We start from the raw sequence: 26,758 nt of genomic DNA, 5'->3' as shown, positions 1-26,758 counted from the left end.
TACCGATGCTCAAAAACTGCTCTGACGAGCGAGTGTCCTGGGGAACATGCAGTGTTTTGGACAGAGAGTTTCATTTCCTTACGAATTCAAATTTAAAGGAACCACCACATTCTCAAATGTTTTAGATTCATTTCAAATGTACAGTACTGCTGGTAATATTAAAACAATGAAGATCAGTTAAAACAAAAAGAAAGAAGCATCGCCCAAAAATATACATACTATGTGTAATATTATAAAAGTGGGAATAATACATACTACACATTTCATATGTCAGCAGTGAATAGCCTATATTATAAAACACAAATAAAAAATACAACGGGAATAAAAATTTACAAACTAAATAAATATAAAAACAAGAACAATAATTTATTAATTATGTTGCCATAATTTTCCATTCGTAAATAATATATGTATTGATATACCTTACACGGTCAGTGCAACAGGAACCTTAGTTCATTACACAATAGGTGTGTATGTTCCTTGATAAATATTATGGCAGAGGTACAATGTAGTTATTCCGAGCTGACTCAATCTGAATTAAAGAACTGCCCTCTCAATTTCATCGGCATTATACACCTCCCGGTGCTTTAGGGCTACGTGACTTTGCAATGACTGTTTGTAATTGGCCTTGTAGGGGCAATGTGGGCAAGGGAACTGGCGGGAGCGATGACATTCGTATCTCTGGTGCCGGACAAAGTTGTACTTGTGCTTGTAGGAGCGTCCACAGTTGGGGCAGCCGAACCGTGCCGAGCCGTCGCTACTCGAGAGTTGTACCCGGTCCACCAAACCTAGAACAGGTACGAAGTAATCAATAACGCTTCTTTCCTTTTTAACTCAAAAACATAGTTTAGTGCGAACTTACATCGTAATTAGTACTCATCGTTATGTGTTAAGAATTGAAAACTTAAAATTTTGTGTCTAACCAAATTTACAAATCTGTTATGCAAAGAATAGGGAAACTAAATGCCTCACATTTCAAAGTGGCCTTCGCAAAACTTGGTAGACTATTGGTTTTATGTGAGGATAGGTATATATGTAATTTTTACACACGCATTTATTGGAAAACATTCCATATCTAACTTATTGATCCCCTGTATACTTAAATACTTTGAACTAAATTGGAACTGGCATTCTTCAGTTACCATGGAAACGGAATAATAAAATAAGCCAAATTTAATGTGTTTGAGGTTATGAATTGAAAAAAAAACTGGTTCAGTGTGACTATTTGAGAAGCCCCGATACTTTTTCCAATGACTGTTACTGATGAAAAGTATCTTTTATGTATCGGACAGTAACAGCAATAATTAAACAGGATTGTGTTTTTGAAATGGCCAGTGACATTCTTTTAACTATAGATATTACAAACATATCATTATCTTGTTAACTAAAATATCCATAAATTGAGAACAAACTTGCGGACCAGGTACTGTGAAACAAAATGAAGTGGTAGCATTAAATGTATTCATAGTAGCGACCATAGCGGGTCAAAACATCTCGCAACCTATTATGATCATGCCTTTATTTAGAGACAAAAATACAGAACCTGATGCAATAGTATTTAACCAAAACATTTTGTTTCTCCAATAACAATCATAATAATGTATCGTTTCTAGAAAAGGAGTTGAAATTTTTATTCCAAAGAGATGAGAACGTGTGATTACACAGAACATTGACCTATAATCATCTGAGAACCAAACAACTTGCAGCGGTGTTCAGATAAGCGTTGTATTTTTAAGAATACTATGTTAAGTTAAAGGATAGTTTAAATAATCTTCTTCCATTAATACTTTTACAAGAAAAACGTAAAATAAAAGACTTATCTTGGCTGTTCTACTAGCTAAGATCTTTGAAAGAATTGTCTCTTAATTTTCTCATAGTGAACGTCTTAATAAGTTCACATTAACAAAACCTTACATTTTAGAAAAAAGAAATATATATATATATATATATATATATATATATATATATATATATAAACAAAGTTTAAAATCCTAAATTGCACTTGATCATCTACTAGCAAATTATAACATGTGTTATATTCTTTATTTGAAGATTTTTTTTCACGATGGAAGGATTGTAAAGGAAACAGAATGTTCAGAACAAATGGCATCCTGAATGAGAGAGTAGATTAGAGATCTCAAAACGTACTGTTACTGATTGTATTGTATCACTAAACGTACTGTTACTGATTGTATTGTATCACTAAACGTACTGTTACTGATTGTATTGTATCACTAAACGTAGTGTTACTGATTGTATTGTATCACTAAACGTACTGTTACTGATTGTATTGTATCACTAAACGTAGTGTTACTGATTGTATTGTATCACTAAACGGTGACAAATGTCCTGGAAAATCCTGTGTGTTAGATCTTATACCACATTAGATTCCACCCTGAAAAGGTTTATTACCTCTTGCTAACAAGTAATATATTGAAAAATAATTTCTATTCTTACTACAGATTAATAATATCTAAACCAGCGTGAGGTACTAACTGGAATAATTTTAAGTTTCTAGAAACATTAAAAAAGAAGTTTCCAACATACAAAATCTTTAAAAGAAGAGTATAGTTTATTATTGAAGTAACACAACAAATATATACAAAAAATCTATACAGGAAAATATTTGTATTTACTAATTTAAAATTAAAATATAATAGCTACTCAACCTAACAAAAATAATGCATGTTGGAAAACCAACACAAACACATAAATAATAGTTAACTATGTCACACACAATCGCGTATAGTAAACGATCAACGGTCACGTTATTAGGGGATGTCTGATCTTTATTAAATAGGCTCAGGGTTATATCGGTATGTCTAAGATGGATGTGGGTCTTAAGCGTAAAATTTCACTTTGCCTTTTTGCATATAAGGCATACAATGGGGACACCGCACTCGTAGCGCAAATGACGGATGACTAACACCGATTCTTGTACACTTTTCTGCAAGCTGCATAGCCGAACCGCTCCTCCACTTCCTCGAACAATGTTAGTATTCTATCGTCTGCGAAATAAAACTACTGTTAGCTGAAAAATACTATATGTAACGGTGAACACTAAAACAACTACGTTAATTACTATTTAAGTCACATACAAACATAAATAAAAATGAAATGTTTAAAAAATAAACCAACGTTTGGAAAAATATATTTTTGTATGTAGTTTCAAACAATCGTAAATTTAAAAAAATACGTTGATCAATAATGTAAGTTTTTATTTGTGCAAAATACTTTTCTTAAAGACCAATTCAGAAAACTATGGGCCAAATAGTTAAAAAATAATGACGTAATTTAAAAGTTGAGACTGAAGATCAATAAGTTTTCGTTAAACGGCAGGATAGGAAAACTAAATATAACACACATTATTAATTAGCAATAGAACGTAATTTATTATAAAACAAAATAAAATGAATGACGACGATTTTTCAGTTTTAAAATATTAATATATTTCAAACATAATAATAAGTTTGGATAAGAATAATACAAAACTCAAAACCGTATATACGTAGGAAATTAAATAAAAATTTTAAGATGTTATGTTAATTTGATAAAGTGATGTACTACGCCATACGCCACCTGTGCATTTCAAGGTTTAAAACTAATACTTATGGGTTCCATTATCAATGTGTTTACATCTACTCAGTTTTACTACGCGAAATTCGTCAAAAGACCCACCTTTGAGGTCAGAATTACCCTAAACGTCTATCCTCCTCCAGATATCAAACTGTACTGCTAGGCATGTTGATCTTGTGCTTGAACAGATAGTGGGAATGAAGAGAACTTTTTCTCTTGCCCTTGTAGGAGCAGAGAGTACAGGCGAACTGAGGTTCTCGGTTACACTCGTAGCGAAGATGTTGGTTCAGGTGGCCCTTCCTCTTGTAGCAGCGAGAGCAGTTCGGGCATGGGAACTTGTCGCCTCCGCTCATCATTTCTGCAATTCGTAATTAATTGTTCATAGATATAATTTTATACATATACCAATTATTATAAAGGGACATGTGATCTGGAGTTCCACGTCCATCAATGGAACTAAAATGTGCATTTGGTATTGCTAAAATGCGTAAAATAACTCGATACCCTTATTTAAAATAAGGCATATTATTTATTACATTGTCTGACTTTAAGTACAAATCTTTTTAATAAAGGCAAAAGGGCTTTTTCCATATTACCTCTACCTAAATTTTAAATGCTTTTCTGAACTAAACTTAGTTATTTATACGTAGAAATATCTTTAAAATTACAATAAATTAAAGCTATTTCTGCAGTAATGATATATTTATAATATCGTGTAAAGTTATTTTGGAATCTCGGCTACGGTATTATTTTAAAAGTTATCTTGTGTTGTGAAAATTAAAACCATACATTGCATAACTAAAATATATTTATTCTAAAACATAAACCAATAACATTAATAACCTTGTCACTCTAAGGTGCCATTGTCCACTAACACAAGTTAAAATTTCGGAAATAATCCGAGTGCTTGGTGCCGACGTGCCGCTTGAGCGAGCTCCGCGTCTTGGTCTTCCAGGGACAACATGGACACTTCAGGTGAGGCTCTCTTCCACACTCGTACCGTGAATGGTGGTTGAGGTGCTGCTTCTGTTTGTAGGACCGGCCACATCTATGACACATATGGCGCTCCAGTTCTGCCAACAGACGACCCAATCAGTGGTGCCATCCACCAACCTTGTAGATTCTAAAAACACGCGTTTTAATGCGATCTTTTAAAAATACGTACGTACACACTGGTAATTTAGATAGCCAATGTGAAATAGCAATATCGCGCCTACTACAGTTGTTACGTAAGAGGCCGGACTAGGGTTTTATTGTACAAAGCCGTGAGGGTTTTTTATTTTGACACGGAAATATCCTAATTTAACAATTGGAACTGTCACTTAATGCTACAAATGTATATTTTCAACAATAAAGCAATAATTGAATACAAAAGAGGTTTAAAAACATTTATTACACAACACAACTTTAAATAAACGTCAATTTCACTTTACATAGGTAATAAAAACTACCTAAAGTTCGTAATTAACGTACAATAATAAACCAAATCTTTAATAATTGCATGATATTGCCTTATTAACTAGTTAAAGGGAACTAATAATATTATTCTGTTTGAAACATAATGATAGAGAACAGGCGATAATTGCGAACAACTACTATAAATATCACAGACGATGATAATGGAACATTGCAGCCGTGCCGATGTGAAGTCAAGAAATTGTTTCCATTGAAACCATTATGAGCAACAGAGAACAATGCAATCGTAGAGTTTAGGTGTAAGGGGGGTCCCAAAATGTTCACGACGGCAATAAACATGAATAGACTGACTATTGGCTTACGTTTAAGTGTGTGTGACAATTATTGTAAAACTGTGACGCAATCTGTGTCGATATACAAAATCTGAATTGATTCACTTGCAATGGTATAGACAGAATACAGCCACTTGAGGGAGAGGGCTCAGGGAGTTGACGTATGACGAGGAGAACAAAGCGAGCAAAACATTTTAGGAACTGAACTGACTGACAAAAATGAAACATGCCTAACATTTAAATATTAATACAATGTACTATATACAAAAAAACTATAGTTATGGTGGCTTTCAGAATAAAAATAATACTTCATGTTAAAAATATAGAAAATAAAAACGAAACCGCCAAAAGGAAAAACAAACCTATAGTACTAAGTAGGAAATACTTAACTCGTATTGACGATTAGTTAAAAGTGACGGTATTGCTCAGTCCAACAATAACATGTTTTCTATCAACAATAAGGGCGAGTAAACAAAGTATTTTCTAGAAAACCAACAATATGTACACTATCAATTAAACAAAAACCAGCTTATATTTAAACATATTTGCTAACATAACGTGAAGTGGAAAAATCACAATTTGCTGACTGGAATTATGTAGTATTTGCAATAAGTATCGTAATATCTGCTATTCAGTTTTAAGTAGTATGTATTTACAAGTAGTCACATATTATAATTCTGAGTACTAATGATTTCTAATTCTCATAATGGTCTAAAGTATAGTCTAGTAAAATGTACTTCAAGCACATGTTGTAAATTCAAGTAAGCAGGTACTATTACTGTCCACCACTGTGTTACTCTGTTAATACAAAACTATCTCGGTCGTCGTGGCCTCACACATGGGTATCCTCCGGTCAGTTGGGTGTTATGGGCCAGCACCATGTGAGTCACGAGGGAGCGTTTCTGTCTCGCCCTGTACGAGCAAAGTTGGCAAGCGAACTGCGCTTCCTTGCCGCACTCGTAGCGCTCGTGATGATTTAGATGCTGCTTGTGCTTGTAGGACTTGCCGCAACTGCAAGAGAAGCGTTGTTCCATTCGTTCCTGCAATGCCACTGCAACAAAACTCGTCAAGTGTCAACTTATCGGCTGTCTGCCTTTTTATAGGAAACATTAATAGGTGAGCAAACTATTCTGCCTACCAAGGAGGGTTCATTCTGGCTGGTATATACCTTCCAGTTGAATCTACTCTGGGTACAGCAAAAACTGATGCGTCACTTAAATCTGGACGACCTTATGGAGGTCCATACGCGGCAAATCAATAACCGCAAAATCCATGATATTGGGTGCAAGGATACATAAATAGTTCAAGTCTACTGGAGTTGGTGGGTCTTCTTAAGCGTTAAGGGCTGTTGCTAGCCCGGAAATACGGGCGTGCCGACCCCTGCCTGCTTTGACTGGAGAGGCTGGTTCAAAGCTGGGTTCCCCTGCTTTGAGGAGACGTGACTGAGATTAATGCCCTAAATCCTTTCTCATAGATCTTAACAGGAGGCGGCCCCTACCCTCAAACTCAACTATCCGGAATATACCGTCACTCCGGAAGTAGCGCAAGGACCTTTTAGGATTAAGTACATTTTTCTATCCTGCCTTCTATTGTGTTTTCCTACAGTGTGAATAAAAATTCAGGATCCACTATTTTTAAGTTTAGATAAGGAGATATCCTTTAGGTAGTGGTACAATGTGGAAGGGAAGTGTCATTTGTTGATTTAAAACATTTTTAAGTCTCCCAAAAATGCAGTATTTTGGAGGCAACTCAACAATTTGAAATTTAATTTTAAATTTTCAAGTCATCCCTCATATATTGTTCTGATAACTCTGGCTATTATTTTGGGTGGAAAAGAGATAGCGATCTCTAAATTTATTAAGTTGTTTATGATTTTCAAACTGAGGGGTCACCAAAAATCCTAATTTTTCCTAGTTTATCTGATATTTACCCTGTATACTTTATTATTAAAAGATAAAAAAGAGAACGGACGTTTTTATTACGCTTTACAGTGAAATACATTAATCAAATCAATGGAAGATTTTTAACTTCCACTATCAGAAATTTATATTTTATAAAGAAATGTTGTAATTTGTCATTACGCAATAATGGGGGTAATTCTACGACACACATCATTAAACCAATCCTGTAAAACACAGATTACAGATTGTCTCTAAATATTGCGGCGAAGTTCCGATCCTTTCCGTATGAAAGCTTGTATTTTAATAATTCAACTTAATCCCTCTAATCATTCCTTTAGTTTGAACTTAAATTATAGCAGGTACCTTAGCTTCCCCACCTACTACAACTCTACTAACATAACAACTCTTTCTAGACATAGGCCTTGAATGCAATCACTCTTCACGACATTTATAATTTGTTGCTTAATTTATTCATAATCTTTCATTGCAAGCTCAAAAGTATCTATACTGTTGTATAAATATATAATCCTTTATCTCTAGTACATTGTGACTTTACTCAGGTTAGGTAAACAGTTAAAGACAAATAAAAATTAATCATTCCTTTTAATACATACAAATATATGTCTTAATACTTAATAAAATACATAATACTAATAATGTATACAAAAGTGGATTTGCATGATCAATGATGGTAGACCTGGTCGTGCTGCGTGACCATGTGTCTCTTGAGGGAACTCTTCACCTTGGCTCGCCACGGACAACTGGGACACTGAAATGTTGGTTCCCTGTTGCACTCCCAGCGTAGGTGGAAGTTCAGGTTATGTTTGTACTTATATGTCCGCCCACAAACATCGCAAGGAAACTTTTGACCATCGCCTGTCAAAAAGGTCGGAAACCAAACGGGTCAGAATTCATCAGATCACAAATGGAAAATACATTTGTTAATTTAGGAAACCCCTGTTTAATGGTGTGTGTTTCGATTGTTTACACACTTTTCTAAAGTTCGCAGAGACTTGTTTAAAATATTTCATTACTCATGCATTCAAGACCGATAAGTTGGATAATTGTTTTAGAATTTTAAATATTTAGCAATATCTACATGCTTAAAATCTTTTTCGAAAACAAGACATCATATTGGAAATGCTTAACATCTAATTTGAAATGTATCTTAACTATAAAATATGCATTAAAAATATCGTTGTGTTCTTTGAATATTTGGCACTTCACATTTATTTAGAAACGGTTAACAAAGAACTTTTAGGTGCTTGTGGTTTAATACTAAAACCATAAATGAATTAATATATTACATTTTAATTTCTTTATCCCAGACGTTTAAGACGTTTTTAAACAAAATATAAACACCACTTTACAAAGCCTGGAGCTTAAGATCAAGTATTCAAAACAATAAAGGATGTCTCTTAGTTTTCAATTAATAAACTTAAGGGAAAAGTGGTTGTATGAGATATTCTCTTATTACAAGGATCATCTTGTTCTAAATAGTTATTTTAAGCTCTCTTTATTTTAAATTGGAGGTCCAGATAGTGCCAAAAATAGTCTACGGTAAAAATATAACACAAATTATTCATTAAAAGTAAAGTGGGAATAAAAATAGAAACAATTTTAGGCCTCTGGGTTTAACAATACTGTATAAACCCTTAATTCTTCGGACATCAGTCTTCCAAATATTTTTCAAAATAGACAGTTTGATTACTAGTTTGTCTAACACAGATTGTTATCAGCGTTAAGGAATAAAACAAATAAAACCTGTGTGTTGTAACAATTTAATTCAATCAACACCAAACTGGGTTGTATCAGACATTGGCGACACCGTGAACCAAACCGATATGCTTCTTCAGGTTGCTCTTCTGCTTCGCCTTGTGGTTGCAGAAGGGACAGGCGAACTGAGGAGCTTTGCCGCACTCGTAGCGCTGGTGCGTGATCAGGTGACACTTGTGCTTGTACGCCCGGCCGCACCGTACACACCCGTACCTCTCGAGGCCGTCTGCGGTCTGCTGCAGAAAGGAATTATCTCCTTTTCCATCTACAAACGTTAACCCACTGATTATGTTTATATAAGAAATAATCCGGCTATGGGAAACCAATTGAACAATATTTAGAGATTAGAAAGTTAATATAAAACTAGTTTGGGCAAGGATTGGAAAAGGTTATAAGGTGATAGAAACTGGGTTTGTAGACTAACAATTTGAGAATGAAACTGGATGTTAGACTTACGGTAACGAAGACTTCACTCTCACACAGCACAGCACATCGCCTGTTAGTGTTCGACATTGCAGTCAATAAACAGTTTATAGTATCTATAAACGTCATTGACTCCTTTCATTTTAGCACAATCTTTCGGTTTGTTCACAGATTCAAGGTGGAAACAGGAACGCCCACGCAACTACAACATAACTGTCGGTAAAAGCCTAAACGGGACTTAAACACGACAATTAACGCGGTAAAAAAACGTTGTGATAGACTTTATTTGGAACACTCCTGATAGGGAAAGAGACGGGGGTTTCGCGCCACGATTTCTTGTAAGCACACGTAAACAGTCGTAGGGGCGAGGAGGACACAAGCCACACACCTCGATAAAGAGACTGGACTATCACAAAGGATATTGTGAAGAAATTGCATCCATTACATTAGAGACTCATAACGAGAAGCAAGCCCGTGTATACAGAACGGCAGAAGACGCTGCCGGCTACATTGCGAGCTTCTCCGAACCAATAGACGATAAGAGTAGAGATCAGACGGTCTTGACCAAACGCCAACTGTAAGGAGATAAAACCTATAGGCAGAGCCACTGGCTCTTTACTCGCACCTTTCACTATTAAACCGTTATCGCTAACCCCAAAGTAGCCCGACTCGCTGTTCCCCACTCACACCCGTCTATGTGATCACCGCATCACCACGTGCTATTTCCAAAATCAGCTGAATAATTAAAAATACAAAACTCAAATATTATGCAAGTGAAAATATTCAAATACGGGAAATACGGGTGGATGTAGAACATTGAAAACATAACTACTTCTTGTGAGTTTTACTGAGCATACCGTTCGATAGTTACTGCATAGGTTGTGCAGATCATTATTTCTTTACAATCGTTACTGTTGAGGTGGGACAATAGGGTTTAATACTGAATTAATTATACAAATAATGTTTGTATATATGATAAACAGCTTATGTTTATTTTTACTGATACGTCTTAAACTATTAAGCTAATTAATATTTAGCTTACTAAGATAATAGCATTTTTAAATCACCAATTTATTTTATTAGTGATTTCCTATTTTATAAAGGCACGCTTTTAGGAGGTATACGTTACAAAAATGAGAGTTACAGTGTATTACGCACATTACTGTAAATAATTACTATGAGTTGAGTAGACTAAAATTTGAATGATTATTGTGTCACCTTTTTCGCTTATACACCACCTTACAACAGTACAATATGTGTTCCAATGATTATTTGGTTCAAACTACCATATGTTAATGTTTCATTAACAGATTATTCACATAATCAAGGATTTCGTTAACCTGGTGTTAAACTAAAATGGTTAATACTATATAACGCGCCTGACGTGTCATTCTACATTGTCCAGATAAAGGCCATCATCATTTCAAGGTCCAGTCAGTGGTCAGCACTTCACTGTGCCTGGTGACTACGTGGGTCTTGAGATTGCTCTTCTGTTTCGCTCGGAAACCGCAGTAGTTGCACGCGAACTGCGGTTCCTTGCCGCACTCGTACCGCAAGTGTTGCACCACGTGGTTCTTGCGCTTGTACAGACGTCCGCACTTGGAGCACACGAACCTCTTAGTCCCGTCCTCCACCGCAGTCACTGAGTATTGCGTCGCGTCTGCAACATCGCATCTGTATCAGAAATATTAGCGCTCCTAAACTAGGGTACGTACATTCGTATTAAAGATTTATTGGATAGATAAATTAAAGTTAAATTAAATTTAAATATTTTTTTCTCCTTTCTTGGGTGTTGGCACTTTTGAACTTTTCTAAATGGAATTAGCGCAAACGTCAAATTGTAGATGAATTAATATCAATGAATATAATTTTTGTTCCGATTATATTTTGTACCTAGGATCAACTATTTAAATACTTGTCCCTTCTCAATCCATAAATGACATATTATTGTACACAGCCATCAACGATGCTGGTGGCGATACTGCTTATTCAACACAGTATCATATGTGGGGTGCAGACCATTACGAAGACAATAACTAATAAATACAATAGGTAGAAGAAAACAGACGGATAGTAACATAAATAAACTCTATAATATTGCTCTGAACAATCACTTCGATAAGGCTTCATGGTGTCTCACTGCCATATGGGACTTGAGGTTACTCTTCTGTTTAGCTTTATAAGGACAATGTGGACAAGAGAACTGAGGTTCCTTTCCGCACTCGTATCGCTGATGGTGGTTTAGATGTCCTCGCTGTTTGTAGAGTCGCTGGCAGGTGACGCAACCGAACCTCGTGCTGCCATCTGTCAGCCTCTGGACGAACTGGCACCACGGAATACCTACAGACAAGACATCGTCAAAAATAATCCGGCTACAGTAGTGACCATATGTATATCGACACCAATTTGTTTGTGCAAATTAAGTTTTAAGTCTCTAGAGCAACTTGTGTTTCCACTATAGCCTCGTACCAAACACACATTAAGGCCGGTTTAGAATGACAAAAACTTATGAATACTGCAGCCACGACATATGTGACCTTGTATATTATATACACCTGAAGAGGTTAAAAAGGCAAATTAATTGCAGGTAATTGCCGCGTAAACCTTAAAGTTGGTTTTTTTTGTATTAACTCTTCTGTAGTCTCTTGTTTAACACAATTCAGTGAACTAAATAAGAGGCAGCAATGGAATTACCTGCTAAACAATTCATAGCTTAAAAATAAAATAATTTGGTAATTATTTAAAGGTTCCATACTGGGATTTTAATCCAAGCACAAGGAACACAAGTTTCAACAGCAAACACTAAAGCCACCACTAACACGTGGGCAATACGTAGCATTGAGAGACTTGTCACCACTAACACGCGGGCAATACGTAACATTGAGAGACTTGTCACCGCTAACACGCGGGCAATACGTAACATTGAGAGACTTGTCACCGCTAACACGCGGGCAATACGTAACATTGAGAGACTTGTCACCGCTATCACGCGGGCAATACGTAACATTGAGAGACTTGTCACCGCTAACACGTGGGCAATACGTAACATTGAGAGACTTGTCACCGCTAACACGTGGGCAATACGTAACATTGAGAGACTTGTCACCGCTAACACGTGGGCAATACGTAACATTGAGAGACTTGTCACCGCTAACACGTGGGCAATACGTAACATTGAGAGACTTGTCACCGCTAACACGTGGGCAATACGTAACATTGAGAGACTTGTCACCGCTAACACGTGGGCAATACGTAACATTGAGAGACTTGTCACCGCTAACACGTGGGCAATACGTAACATTGAGAGACTTGTCACCGCTAACACGTGGGCTATACGTAACATTGAGAGACTTGTCACCGCTAACACGTGGGCAATACGTAACATTGAGAGACTTGTCACCGCTAACACGTGGGCAATACGTAGCATTGAGAGACCTGTCACCGCTAACACGTGGGCAATACATAACATTGAGAGACTTGTCACCGCTAACACGTGGGCAATACGTAACATTGAGACTTGTCTCTAGGTTGAATAAGGCACTTAAGTTTGTCAAAAGAGTGAATACCTAATTAAATCCTATAACCAACATTTACTCATTCTAAGTTATTTAGAAAGAGAACATTATCATACCTGCAATACTTAGTTGTGAAATAATTTAGTAGCATCATATGAACCATATTATTTCGGATTTGAACTCATTTCTAGATAGCATAACTTAGGGTGACTAAAAAGGACAAGACCTCCCAAATGGTCAAGGATGTAAGTAACATCTACGTTCGTACTTATATACTTTATGATTTTGCTATAATCACTGTACCCATATATTTGGTTTCATAGTGCATAATTAAATGGGAAAGTATAAAATATGGATAAAATTTAGTAAAACAATCAATCAATAATTTTATTTAACACCACATGTTCCTTAGCATGTACATAATCACAAAGACACAAACCATAATACAATAACTAACAAAATTCTAATTAGTAATTATGCTAAGGATGCTGCAGACTCACGAACTAAAGTCCCCCTATGGTGCAGATATGTATACCTTAGTGAACATAATACTTATCAATACGCACAAACAAACCAAGTATTGAACTGGCCCAATAATTCACTTTGGTAAACTTAGAATCACGATGTTAAAAATGTCTCCGGAGATTTGCTTTGATGTTCCAATATCTAATCTAACATAACGCGGGTTATCTCTGAGTGTGCTTCAGCGCCAGATGGGTCTTCAGCGTTCCCTTCTGCTTCGCCTTGTAAGGACACAAGGGACACGCGAACTGAGGTTCCTTCCCACACTCGAAGCGGAGATGGGTTGTCAGGTGCTTCTTATTCTTGTAGGACCTGCCGCAGGTCGGACAACCGAAGCGCTCTTGGCTCGTAGTCGTCAGGCTCACCAACAACTGCCCTAGTGATTCTGATAGAACAAAGCATAACACATGCATAAATACCACAAACTCCATTTCCTTACCAAGGTATATTTAAAACCTGGTAATGTTAAGGAAAACTTGCCTATTAGAATATTCCACTATCTTTTATATATTGCCCTTATACTCAAACTGTAAATTGCATTCAATAACGCAGCAGTTGAAAGATTATTATTTAACTATGACAACCGAAACTTTTGACAACTCCAAGAAACTGAGATTTTTTATATAATTCAACACTTTACCTCTACACTAGCTATAATACCAAAGAGGGAAGCGTTTTAGTATCTACATTTAACTTTACCATGTATTTAATTTCATATTACCAATTCATGTGAGTACCTACATGTTCCACATTTAAAGTAGAACATACTACAATACGTATATTTTTAATGAAAATAAACAAAAATGTTGATCACTAACAAAATGTAGTTAAAATGTTGGTTTCTAAACTAATGCTTGATTATCCAATTATATTAAAAATTGTATTTTTAAATGCCTTATATAGTACATTCTTCTGAATTACTCTTATGCTCGGGAACAGGAATATCTTTTGCAATCATAATATATAAAAATAGCCATTACCTCCCATCAATCCTTAGTAAGACTAGCCCAACTCATGAATACTAGTCAAGTACTAATATTAACTTAAACAAAAAGTTATAATGTATGGACTGCACAATACATTAACTGTCGTGTTTCTTATGATATTATATAATTCGAAACTCAAGATGATTCATCGCGTAAAATGATAATATAGTCCACACACGTAGCGGAGTTATCAGTCGATAAGCACATTAATTTATGCATTGATATAACTGTAATAACTTATTTGCGATATTTGTGAAGTTATGCTGTCCATTTTTTGGCAAAATTTTAATATTTAAGAAAAGTGTTTTAATTAAAACATTTATAATGAAGAAAACGCAAGCAGTTAAGCGTTTATCGCAATACTTTCATCTCAGTGTTCTTCTAAGATCTATAGGTTATACCGTTCAACTATCTCTTTATTATCGGTGTAATGATATCCATTTACATTATAGAAAATCAAGAGTGTAAAATACAAAAAAGCAATTGAAATTATAATGTGTATTAATAGTACAGTTCAAGTGCTGAGTTGAGAGGTTAAGTACGTAAAAGTTAATATTACATTAAAATTATTCTTAAGCAACTTTGCCGCTTATAACAGTAGTTTTCAAAATTAAGAACATAAAAAAATAATATTACGGAATAATGAATTTGTTGGTAGTAACGTTTAAGCTATCGGCGAGTAGTTGCTTGAACGGTTATAATTTGAAAACAATAATTATAACCGTTGTTATTATTAAACAAAACTTTTATTGTGAATGTGATAATCGCCTTCAAAGAATTGTTTTGTAAGAGTCTTTTATTTTTTCATATCTGTTGGTAATTGTGTATAATTTTCTTATCAAATTTAAATATTTTATACCGAGAAATATGGGACATGCATTAGAAATGTCTGGTAGTTCCGGAACGTCAATATACGTCATTCAACACGCCGAGTATACTCGACAAACGTAAGCCAGGCTTTAGTGATTGTGCTGCCGCAGTCCATACTTCTGGCAGGAAGAATTAGTGATCGGACCTTCTGGTAGCGTGAAATGAATAATGCAGGAGGTCTGATCACGAATACTTGCGGCTTCAAGTGCGGATACAGCAGCACAGAATAACGTATTGCATTATATGTACAATGCACTTATCGTGCTGCACCCACACTGCTGGTAACTGGCGAACAACGTCCTGCGAGGACTATTAGGTGATGGCTACGAATTCCAGTAGGTCAGACCATGTATGCACAGTCTGCTGCAACTTATCGTACTGCACCCACACTGTTGGTAAACTGGCGAACAACGTCCTGCGAGACTATTAGGTAATGGCTACAAATTCCAGTAGGTCAGACCATGTATGCACAGTCTGCGTGCAACTTATCGTACTGCACCCACACTGTTGGTAACTGGCGAACAACGTCCTGCGAGACTATTAGGTGATGGCTACGAATTCTAGTAGGTCAGACCATGTATGCACAGTCTGCTGCAACTTATCGTACTGCACCCACACTGTTGGTAACTGGCGAACAACGTCCTGCGAGACTATTAGGTGATGGCTACGAATTCTAGTAAGGTCAGACCATGTATGCACAGTCTGCTGCAACTTATCGTACTGCACCCACACTGCTGGTAACTGGCGAACAACGTCCTGCGAGACTATTAGGTGATGGCTACGAATTCTAGTAGGTCAGAACCATGTATGCAACAGTCTGCTGCAACTTATCGTACTGCACCCACACTGTTGGTAACTGGCGAACAACGTCTGCGAGACTATTAGGTGATGGCTACGAATTCTAGTAGGTTCAGACCATGTATGCACAGTCTGCTGCAACTTATCGTACTGCAACCCACACTGCTGGTAACTGGCGAACAACGTCCTGCGAGACTATTAGGTGATGGCTACAAATTCCAGTAGGTCAGACCATGTATGCACAGTCTGCTGCAACTTATCGTACTGCACCCACACTGCTGGTAATGGGCGAACAACGTCCTGCAAGACTATTAGGTGATGGCTACAAAATTCCATAGGTCAGACCATGTATGCACAGTCTGCTGCAACTTATCGTACTGCACCCACACTGCTGGTAACTGGCGAACAACGTCCTGCGAGACTATTAGGTGATGGCTACAAATTCCAGTAGGTCAGACCATGTATGCACAGTCTGCTGCAACTTATCGTACTGCACCCACACTGCTGGTAATGGGCGAAACAACGTCCTGCAAGACTATTAGGTGTGATGGCTACAAATTCCAGTAGGTCAGACCATGTATGCACAGTCTGCTGCAACTTATCGTACTGCACTCACACTGTTGGTAACTGGCGAAACAACGTCCTGCGAGACTATTAGGTGATGGCTACGAATTCTAGTAGGTCAGACCATGTATGCACAGTCTGCTGCAAACTTATCGTACTGCACCCACACTGCTGGTAACTGGCGAACAACGTCCTGCGAGACTATTAGGTGATGGCTACAAATTCCAGTAGGTCAGACCATGTATGCACAGTCTGCTGCAACTTATCGTACTGCACCCACACTGCTGGTAATGGGCGAACAACGTCCTGCAAGACTATTAGGTGATGGCTACAAATTCCAGTAGGTCAGACCATGTGTGCACAGTCTGCTGCAACTTATCGTACTGCACCCACACTGTTGGTAACTGGCGAACAACGTCCTGCGAGACTATTAGGTGATGGCTACAAATTCCAGTAGGTCAGACCATGTATGCACAGTCTGCTGCAACTTATCGTACTGCACCCACACTGTTGGTAACTGGCGAACAACGACCTGCGAGACTATTAGGTGATGGCTAAAAAAATTCCAGTAGGTCAGACCATGTATGCACAGTCTGCTGCAACTTATCGTTACTGCACCACACTGTTGGTAACTGGCGAACAACGACCTGCGAGACTATTAGGTGATGGCTACAAATTCCAGTAGGTCAGACCATGTATGCACAGTCTGCTGCAAACTTATCGTACTGCACCCACACTGTTGGTAACTGGCGAACAACGACCTGCGAGACTATTAGGTGATGGCTACAAATTCCAGTAGGTCAGACCATGTATGCACAGTCTGCTGCAACTTATCGTACTGCACCCACACTGTTGGTAACTGGCGAACAACGACCTGCGAGACTGTTAGGTGATGGCTAAAAATTCCAGTAGGTCAGACCATGTATACACAGTCTGCTTTAGACAAAGTGTTGCATGTATAATGAGAAAAATCAGATCTCAGGTAGGTGTAATCATTTCAGCAACATTACATTACATTAGTACTTCTGAAAATCAGATCATTAAGGAAAAATATTTTTTGTCAATGGAAATGCATTTATTTATTATTTATAATGAAGGACAATGTATCAATATGAAACCTGACATGGTCATTGCATACAATTAACGAATAATCATAGATTGAAAGTTAGTTCTATTAATTTGATTCATCGTTAATTGGAAAATTAATTCAAAATTCAAATAAGTTTCATGTACGTACTTATCTCGTATTCAAATTTCTATTAAATATAAGTTTCAACGAAGTAAACTATAAATAAGGTGGATTTAAATCTAGGTGACGAGATAGAAAATTAATTTACATTTGGATTTAAAGTGAAATTATTTGTTTTTATTGCACTATGTAGTAGTTGCTGTACACAGTTTACAATACTATATCATACGTTACAATTAGAATTACATAATACAACCATTAAATCAATAACTAAAAATGAAACAACCATATGCATTCATTCCAAAAACACTGCTTTAATATTAAATTATCAACGAACGGTTTACTGTTTAAAATATATAAAAATATTAAAAGAAACAGTTCAAGCAATGATTAACACGAAAAGGTACTACAAAAATAATCTAAAGCAATTAGTTTTGTTTGTTCTCTTTTTTAAGCCTCAGCTTCAGCTATGTAGGCTTCGATGTACACTGGTTTATTTTTAAAGTGTACACACACTGTGTCTTGTATATACGTTATTGGCCCTCCCCGGGATTTGAACCCGTGATCTCTCAGTTAGAAAGCCGAGACTATAACAATTAGTCTACGGAGGAGGACTAAAAAACCAACTAGTTATTTATTTTGGAAATTAAACAAACTGTTATATAAAACTCCCGATATCAAACGTCCCCATCATTAAGCTACGGATAATCGAGGTATTCAGTAACATAATATTATTTTGAAAAAGAGTGAAATAATCATTTTGCACATTTCTAGGTTACTATTACCATCAACTTGTTATACTATCTGTGATGTTTTGAACAGTTGTTATTCAAAAGCACACTGCATATGACGTATGGCGATGTGAGTCTTCAGTGTACTCTTCTGCTTCGCTTTGTAGGGACAGTGGGGACAAGCGAACTGCGGCTCTTTGCCGCACTCGTGGCGCTGGTGCCCGCGCAGGTGACACTTGTGCTTGTACATTTTCCCGCAACTGCACCGAAACTTCACCTCCCCGCCGGCCAACCGCACCGTGGTGAATGAGCCTACAAGTAAAAGGTAGGATTACAACATATTATAACAGTAAAGCCATTCAAATATAACATTCAAATATATCTACGTCTCTTTATTTATGAAACAATAAATTCAATTAGTTACAACAATGACGGGTCTTAAGGCAAAATGTAATATATATGTTACTAAACCCCGGCAATATAATATGTAAAAATATCTACGCCTTATTTCAAATAATTAGCCCTCTGGCTTTAACGAAATTTATAATATGAAACGTACTTTAAAACCCAATAAATACACGAAATTGTTGGATATTTATGGGAGAAATGAGAATTAGTTATATTTCGATACGTACTAAATTATTCTCAATACAAATATGTAGATTCCACGACAGATTACTATCTAAGTATTTTGAAATGCCTCCAACTTAAAATGTATGCATAACATATTTAAAGCTGTCATTTATCTCGTTTATTTAGCTCAAATAACTTACTGCGAATCATTGCTTTAGTCCTTCGGCAATAGGTTCAAAGCAAAAATGTATTTTTAAACTAATTTCATTATTCTTTTACATATACTCAATACATTTATACCACGAAACTTAGAAATGTAAAATACTAGATGGCTAAACGAAGTATTTTACCCGGAAATATTCTAGGTTGAAATGTAATACAAAAGGAAACTGAATAAAATGGAGTATTGAATAAAAAGAAAACAATCACATCACCTTGTTTCTTAATATGCTGTTAAGTAAAGGCAAAGCTTGAATTATAGCCGCTCCAATGTTAAGTACCAGACAGCCTTTGAATCATGCAGATGTTATCTTCAAAAATATTATAAATAATGCTAATCTGCAGCTTTCCATGGATTTGTATCTACTATAGAAGTAACCACTTACCTAAAGAATCTATACTGGAGAACATTTTGTACTGGAATCTCCAACTGAAGACTGGCCTAAAGTTAATAAGGGAGATTGATGTAAATAAAAGCGGAACTTTAAAACGCTATAAATATTCAAAAAAACAAAATGAGTACTTATACATGTGTCTGTTACCATATTTCAGACAATTACTCTTAACACAAATCAAATCACACCAACATACGAGTAATTTATTTACAAACAAATCATTACAACTGAAAATTGCTACACTGAAAACTTGACATGTTTGAGTGCCATATGAGTTTTTAGAGTCCCCTTTTGCTTGGCTTTGTACGGACAGAGGGAACAGTGGAACTGAGGCTCCTTGCAACATTCTTGTCTCTGGTGCTTCGTCAGGTTTCCCTTTACCTTGTACTGGCGCCCGCACTGACCACAGACAAACCTCTTCTCGCCGTCCACCTCGGTGGTGGAGAAGGACAGATTGGAACCTGCGGACAGTAAAACGATCAGACTTGGAGCGTAGACAGTACAACCGTATACTTTCATGCGGTGACCAGAAATCTCAAGTTTGTAATACTCGTACGACAAGGCATGAGATGAGATTCAATCACCAGTACAGACTGATGTCATCCATACTGTTATTACCAACGAAATACAAATTTGCTTCTACCTTAGTTACAATAACATATTTAAGAGGAATTCCAACAAAAATATCTAAAAGTTATCGAATCCGGATGTGTGTTAAGTGTTCAAGCCTAACTTAATCAACATTGTTAATGCGTAAAGCAATATAATTCACAATTTTATAATAAAACTGTGTTTGTAAACAGGCAGTTCAAAATAATCTATTAATTCCTATGACTTCAATTATATTTTATAAGGCGTATGTCTAAATAGGTCTTTAAGTTACTGAATTAAGTTATACTAACTCTTACTGAGCATCCGAGAAGTGTCCTCAAGTTTCTGTGTTCTCTACCCTTTAGATTTGGATATCGTAAATGATATTGAGGGCGGTTTTTTATGTAGACAAGAGAAACTAAGGGACCTGGGAACACTAGAGCCGAACATGCTTGAACAGATTTCCTTTGATCTTGTAAGCATGATCACACTTGTGGCAGAGGATAGATCATCTATTGACTCTCGCCTGTTATAATCAGTACAGTTATAACGAACAGTTCGACAGTATTAGCATTTCAGATTATTTATCAGAGACAGTCGTGTCCTATAAATGGATTTTCAATATCAAGAATATTTTTGTTTTTTCTAGTAGATAGAATTGAAAACAGTAAAATATTTTCATATTTCATTATTTCCCATAGATCAATGAATAGGCTTTTAAACATCACAAAGTCATGAATTAGGTAATTTCTAACAATGTATTCAGTATAAACAAAAGTTTATAACAGCTCTTCATATGATTCAGCAGCATTTCATATAAAGAGCTTTGTCTTTACTACAAATATCTTCATGAACGCAAAATGTTGTAAATAAATTACATAAACATACTGTGACCTAAATAACAGTAACATAATGAACCACACAACCTGTTTATTTCACGTGTACAAAAAATAGTCATGAAACAAAACTGAAAAACTAATAATCTTAAACCTGCTTAGGTTTTCACCAAGTAACAAAGACACTGCAGTACCTTGCCCAATCAACTGAAACAACGAAAAAGCTGAGAGCAATACGAAAAACGAATTGTTTTCTCCATAAACATGACCATAGATCAAAGCTACAAAATTGAAATATGGAGATTCAAACTTTTTCTTTCCTCTACGTCGAGGAACCACTAATACTTTCTCTGCATTTGTAAAAGCATTCACAATAAGGAGCTCTCTCAACATCTTGGTATTCTCGTCAGATATGAGGGATTTTGTAAACATTGTGATTAATTCTTTTACGGTTTATGTAGGATCATACGCAATAGCAATTTTGTTATTAACTCTTGATAGAACTGAAATAACTCCGAACCGACTTACTTTTAGACGTATCAATAATGATAGGAAAATTTGCCTTTTTCTCTGTGGTGAAAAAGCTAACGCACTGCCATCGCTCAACTGAAAACTCTGGTGAGTACAACTCTCTTACTAAACACTGACAACCCAAGCATCACTCCCTCTGAGGGTCGCTTTTCACATTATTACATACAAAAGCGTATCTGAACTACCTCAGATACCGTAGAGACGGTCATCCAAGCAATCGTCCACACTGTTCACTTGTAGCATTCTCGGCACAGGTCTCAGGTGAACTTGGCGACAAAGCTAGGTCTTAATGTCGCTTTTGGCCTCGTTATCTTCCCTGTTTACTCAGACCTGACTGACGGTGTTTATGCTACATCTGATGGGAATAAAGATTTCAATTTTCTCGGTTGCAAGAGTTAGAGCGAATTCGTCCACTCAGACCACTACTAGACCACTCACCTACTCTGCATCATCGAGAGCATGCATCGGACGTTCCCATCAGAAACTGCCAAATGTTCTATACTAGAATGCACCCCATACCTGCCGTGTATTCCTTCCAGCACGATAATAGCTCCGTAAAGTAACCAGAATGTAATCCCGCCTAACCGAATTGTGAAAATGTTTCTCAGAAACCCAAACCTAGTCGTCTTATAAGATTAGTAACTAATATTAGGATCAGCATTAGAATACGATGCTATATAAAACAAAGAAAACTTAACAAAAGGCGCTAATTATTTACATTTATTGAATATCAGTACCTACAACAGAAAATACATGTTGCATAGTGTCTAATTTTATTTCTAATTGGTTGAATGAATATTAAAAGATAATTATCAGCCATTTGTAGAAGATTTGTTTAGGCTTTATTCAAACAGTTAGGGAACAAACATTTATATTGGACTTTTACATCTAGATCCCATTTAAATTATCAGTTATAGAAAACATTAGACAAATGAATTATATTATAACGGTAATATTACAATAGTTACTTTTGAAATTTAGGCAAAGTTAAATGTACTTAGTGAGATGTTACGAATAATCCAATGTTACAATGTTAAAATATGAATATTTAATTTTGTTCATCCCAGAGGAAGACTTCAAAATACTTTGGTTAATTTATTTGCAACACAGTTGTAAGCAGACGTATCAGACTTTTCCGCCATTAAATACTTAAAATTAACTTGATTATGCCTAACATCACATTTGTATCTTGTGTATGAGTGCCATGTGCGTCTTGAGGGTGCTCTTCTGCTTCGCCTTGTAAGGACAACTGCTACAAGCGAACTGCGGCTCCTTGGCGCACTCAAGGCGCTGGTGCTGCGACAGGTTCCGCTTCTGCTTGTAGCGCCTGCCACACGCCACACACACATAGCGAGTCTCCCCTGTCGCTTCCACCACGACGGCCGATCTGCCTATTCCTGCAGACACAGGCCACCATTCACTTCAGACTCTCAGCAATACCAAGGTCCACTTTGCCACCCCTGCCTTAATAAAACATTTAATTTTTACTAGATGTCTTTCTCGGTTGTAAATCATTATTGTCATTTTGGTAATAAACCCTTAATTTAATTCAATAATGCATTTATGAAAGGTACCTTAAATTGTAAAGTATCAAAATATAAATTATAGACTTACAAACTAATACTTAAAGTAAAATAATAAATTACTGTTTTAGATCAGAATGAATATGAAGAAGTAATTAGATAAAGCTGCATATTAATTAAAACGGTATTTGTAAATTCAAAACTATTACATATATTATTATATAAATTTCAAAATCTATTATAACTAAAATTATCGTATCATAAAAAAACTAAATGTTTATAAATCATAATTATATTTATATGTTTAAAACGGAGATGGTTAAATTAATACGACTCCTCAATTGAAGTTAATATTTACTATCAAGACAGTACATAACAATTGTCTAAGTAAATATTGTCTAGTTACTGAAAAATAACTCAATCATAAATATAAATACACATTTCCATGAAACCATGCCCAAACCAAAAATTTAATCCAAAGAAACATTGTGGGTTTATAAAACACGGGTATTCATTGCAATAATAATGTTATAATCGTTAAATTAATCATTATGGGTCATACTTGTCGTAGGGTACACAATGCATTTGGAAATATTTAAGTGTTATTCCTCAGTTTATAATCATGACACACTATTTTTTTAAATATTCAATTGTGATTCAATTTCAAACTCAACCAAACCCTTTTTCATCGTGACTTCTTATCGACTTTGACAATACCTCATGATTAAAGATTTTTGGAAAGTATTTCTCTCCGTCTGTATAGTCTCTCCACTCGTTATATATTTTTGCCAAATTAATAAAAACCTTCATTTAGGATGTCAAATACATAACGAGTACTACGTAAGAAATATGGAATTTTGACCCAGCCATGCATAAATTTAGAATCCGGCTAGAGTATGCAAATAATTCCTTTTGTATAAAACTACATAGATATAAAACACGTTTTATTGAACACAAGGAACACAAAAGGTTCAGCGAGAAAAGTAAAACCGAGAGCATTGCTGTATGTGTATAGCCATAGGGCCGATATTTTAGACAATACTTCTAAATTCGTTACAAACTGTTGTAGAAACAGCAATATATATTTTGATAAAATACAATAGACCAATATACCAAACTATATTCATTTATAAAACTCATACAATTGTTAAATTAAAATTAATTTTACAAATCTAAAATGCAGAAGTAGTGTTTTCCATACGAAAAATCAGCTATCATGTATTCTAGATGAAGCTATATGTCAGGATTAGACATTTTATGTTTAAAGATGAGATGTTTTCTGAGAGAGATCTTTTGTTTCGCCTTGTAAGGACAGATTTGGCAGCAGAACCGACCCTCCTGGCCGCACTCGAAGCGAAGGTGCAGACTTAACGATGACTTGTGCTTGTACGCCCTGGAGCATTTGTGGCAGGTGAAAGTGTAAAGGTCCCCGGAGCCAGCGTAGGAGTCCATAACACCTAATAAAAGTCCAAATTTATTTTAAACAAGACACTAATACTAAACAAAAGTTATGCCTTAAACAAGGTAGTTTTGTACTGTCAAAACTATCACTTCAAAAACTAAAACGAAATTTCATTATCATACTAAATATTGCTAAGTGAAACGAATGACTAAAAAGTTAGAAAATGTATAACATTTAACAAGGCTTTATATAATACCTCGAAAACGCTTTAGCACATTTAAATTTTAGGATAATTTTAACACATTTAATGTAATTACATAATGAAATATATTTGGTATACTTGCACAGTCTTGTATATGACTAATGCACAACATTTATTACCATTTGTTCAAGATCACTAAAACTAGATATTATCAATTACTAATTTCAAAGACTAATCCGTCAGAAAAAAAATGTAAAACAGAATTGAATAAAACTTTATTTATTAGTAACGTATATACACATGGTTTAAAAGAGAACAAAATACAAAAAAAGAACATTTTTAATGGAGAGCGTATAGCTATAAAAACAGTTTTTGAAACAAAAATGTTAATTCATTATAAAATCTACTCTTCTACTAAGCTCCGTAGAAGATCATACGTGATTTAGATATTGAACTTATTAACACAACCGCAATCAATCATATAATTGTCTTCGGACTAAGGCAGATCCTTGAAGTAGTCTTGAGGGGCCGAGGCATGTTTCAATACGAGATGTTTGCGTATCGACACACGCTGCTTCGCCTTGTAGGGACAATGGGGACAAGCGAACTGCGGCAACTTGCCGCACTCGTACCGCTGGTGCTTGCATAGTGAAGGATGGTGCTTGTACACTTTCCCGCATTTCAAACATGGAAACGTCTTCCCGCCGACGATTCCTGTCAGTAACAATAAGAGGTTTTCATAGGTTTAGTACATAATTACACATTTTTAAAGTAATAGCAACATTCTGTTATAACTCGAAATATTTAAATAGGAACCAAGTAAACCTTCAATGAACACCAATTTCAAGTATTTTTTAATTATAAAAAACTAATTTGAACGGGGAGAATGTGTTCCTTTATGACCATGAGTGATGACACCACAAGCATAACTCGGGTTAACTGAAGTCAGTAAGGGAAAACATGGGGCGGTGTACTACTATTTCTAAAGAAGTTCCTACTATTATTGGTTGAATTTTAGCGAGCCCTATCACTCGTGGGGCTGGGCAAATTTCATTTCTGTATGTTACCGGACCGTCTGTCAGCACGATATCACAAAAACGAACTAACCTATAGACTTGAGATTGTAGACGAAACTTCATTTCTACACGAGGAACACTGAGTTCGATGATGGTGCGTGTCACTCGTTGTGATTTGGCTGTGCGTTAGTGAATATTTTTACATTGGTTTTATGGTTAACTATGATGGCGACGAGAAAATACCATATAAATATATGTGTAAACAAACTAAATACACCCATAATATATTCAAGTATGTAATATATTAATTAACAAATGTGGCATAAGTATCCTAACACATACAAAATCATTATATAGTAATGAGGAATGTAGACTTTCAATGTTTAAACACTTTATGAAACCCGATTTAATTAAAAAATCTAAGTACATCATGTGTCTACGTATGTTAAGAAAGATTTTATATTTAAACTTTATTGATACGAGAATGAGTTACATTATGCGACATATTCCAATCAATTTCTTTCGTGTGTGTTTGTGTACGATAGTTGTTCATTGACATCTATAAAATGAAATGAGCTATAAATCTGAAATGTTGCACGCAACCTCGGTGACAAATGACAGCTCCTGTTTCAAACCATTCAGCACTACAATTAGTAGCAAAGGAGCAGACCAAGTACAGGTGCGTTAACTATAATATAAGCAGTGGTAGCAATCCATAGTTTGAAACTATTCTGAAGGCCTTCTACAATAAATCTATTCTAGTTCTTTTCAGTTAGATAGAAAAGGAAATGAAAATTACAAAATGTGAAGATTAAAATTAAATTTTATTTTTTACAAAAATACAAGTATTTAAATTGTTGATACAGAGGTC

General features: G+C 35.7%; 3 protein-coding genes and 1 long non-coding RNA gene across 4 annotated transcripts; all 4 read right to left on the bottom strand.

Annotated features, from left to right (window-relative positions):
* Positions 1 to 341: 341 nt before the first annotated feature.
* LOC124356100 lies at positions 342 to 9,005 on the bottom strand. The gene is made up of 3 exons (XR_006921795.1): positions 4,420 to 9,005; positions 3,679 to 3,934; positions 342 to 788 (listed from the first exon to the last, which is right to left on the bottom strand). It is a non-coding gene; the product is annotated as an uncharacterized LOC124356100 (long non-coding RNA).
* Positions 9,006 to 9,223: 218 nt separating this feature from the next.
* On the bottom strand, positions 9,224 to 11,570 carry LOC124353423 (zinc finger X-chromosomal protein-like). Its single transcript, XM_046803263.1, has 2 exons — positions 11,539 to 11,570; positions 9,224 to 11,098 (listed from the first exon to the last, which is right to left on the bottom strand). The coding sequence occupies exons 1-2, from the start codon at positions 11,568 to 11,570 to the stop codon at positions 10,843 to 10,845; spliced, it is 288 nt and encodes a 95-aa protein (XP_046659219.1). The 3' UTR covers positions 9,224 to 10,842.
* A 6,453-nt stretch (positions 11,571 to 18,023) lies between these two features.
* On the bottom strand, positions 18,024 to 19,952 carry LOC124356090 (longitudinals lacking protein, isoforms A/B/D/L-like). The gene is made up of 2 exons (XM_046807256.1): positions 19,778 to 19,952; positions 18,024 to 18,911 (listed from the first exon to the last, which is right to left on the bottom strand). Exons 1-2 carry the CDS (start codon positions 19,800 to 19,802, stop codon positions 18,694 to 18,696), a joined length of 243 nt encoding a protein of 80 aa, XP_046663212.1. The 5' UTR covers positions 19,803 to 19,952; the 3' UTR covers positions 18,024 to 18,693.
* Positions 19,953 to 19,963: 11 nt separating this feature from the next.
* LOC124356084 (zinc finger protein 569-like) lies at positions 19,964 to 24,772 on the bottom strand. The gene is made up of 3 exons (XM_046807248.1): positions 24,602 to 24,772; positions 22,920 to 23,141; positions 19,964 to 20,247 (listed from the first exon to the last, which is right to left on the bottom strand). The coding sequence occupies exons 1-2, from the start codon at positions 24,717 to 24,719 to the stop codon at positions 22,921 to 22,923; spliced, it is 339 nt and encodes a 112-aa protein (XP_046663204.1). The 5' UTR covers positions 24,720 to 24,772; the 3' UTR covers positions 19,964 to 20,247; position 22,920.
* Positions 24,773 to 26,758: the final 1,986 nt, after the last annotated feature.

The sequence above is a fragment of the Homalodisca vitripennis genome, chromosome 2, assembly GCF_021130785.1.
Source record: "Homalodisca vitripennis isolate AUS2020 chromosome 2, UT_GWSS_2.1, whole genome shotgun sequence".
NCBI lineage: Eukaryota > Metazoa > Arthropoda > Insecta > Hemiptera > Cicadellidae > Homalodisca > Homalodisca vitripennis.
Note: the sequence above shows the minus strand (reverse complement) of the source record. Positions and strands in the feature narration are given on the sequence as shown.

Bases quoted from the DNA above. Each gene is read 5' to 3' on its own strand.
- LOC124353423 (XM_046803263.1), bottom strand. From the start codon at position 11,570: ATGGCAGTGAGACACCATGAAGCCTTATCGAA. The intron at 11,099-11,538 runs GTGATTGTTCAG...TTTCTGATACAG, and splicing joins CACCATGAAGCCTTATCGAA to ATGCGATGTTGCAGACGCGA.
- LOC124356090 (XM_046807256.1), bottom strand. From the start codon at position 19,802: ATGTTCTCCAGTATAGATTCTTTAG. The intron at 18,912-19,777 runs GTAAGTGGTTAC...TTTTACTTGTAG, and splicing joins CTCCAGTATAGATTCTTTAG to GCTCATTCACCACGGTGCGG.
- LOC124356084 (XM_046807248.1), bottom strand. From the start codon at position 24,719: ATGGACTCCTACGCTGGCTCCGGGGACCTTTACACTTTCACCTGCCAC. The intron at 23,142-24,601 runs GTCGGTTCTGCT...CTGTGTCTGCAG, and splicing joins CTTCGAGTGCGGCCAGGAGG to GAATAGGCAGATCGGCCGTC.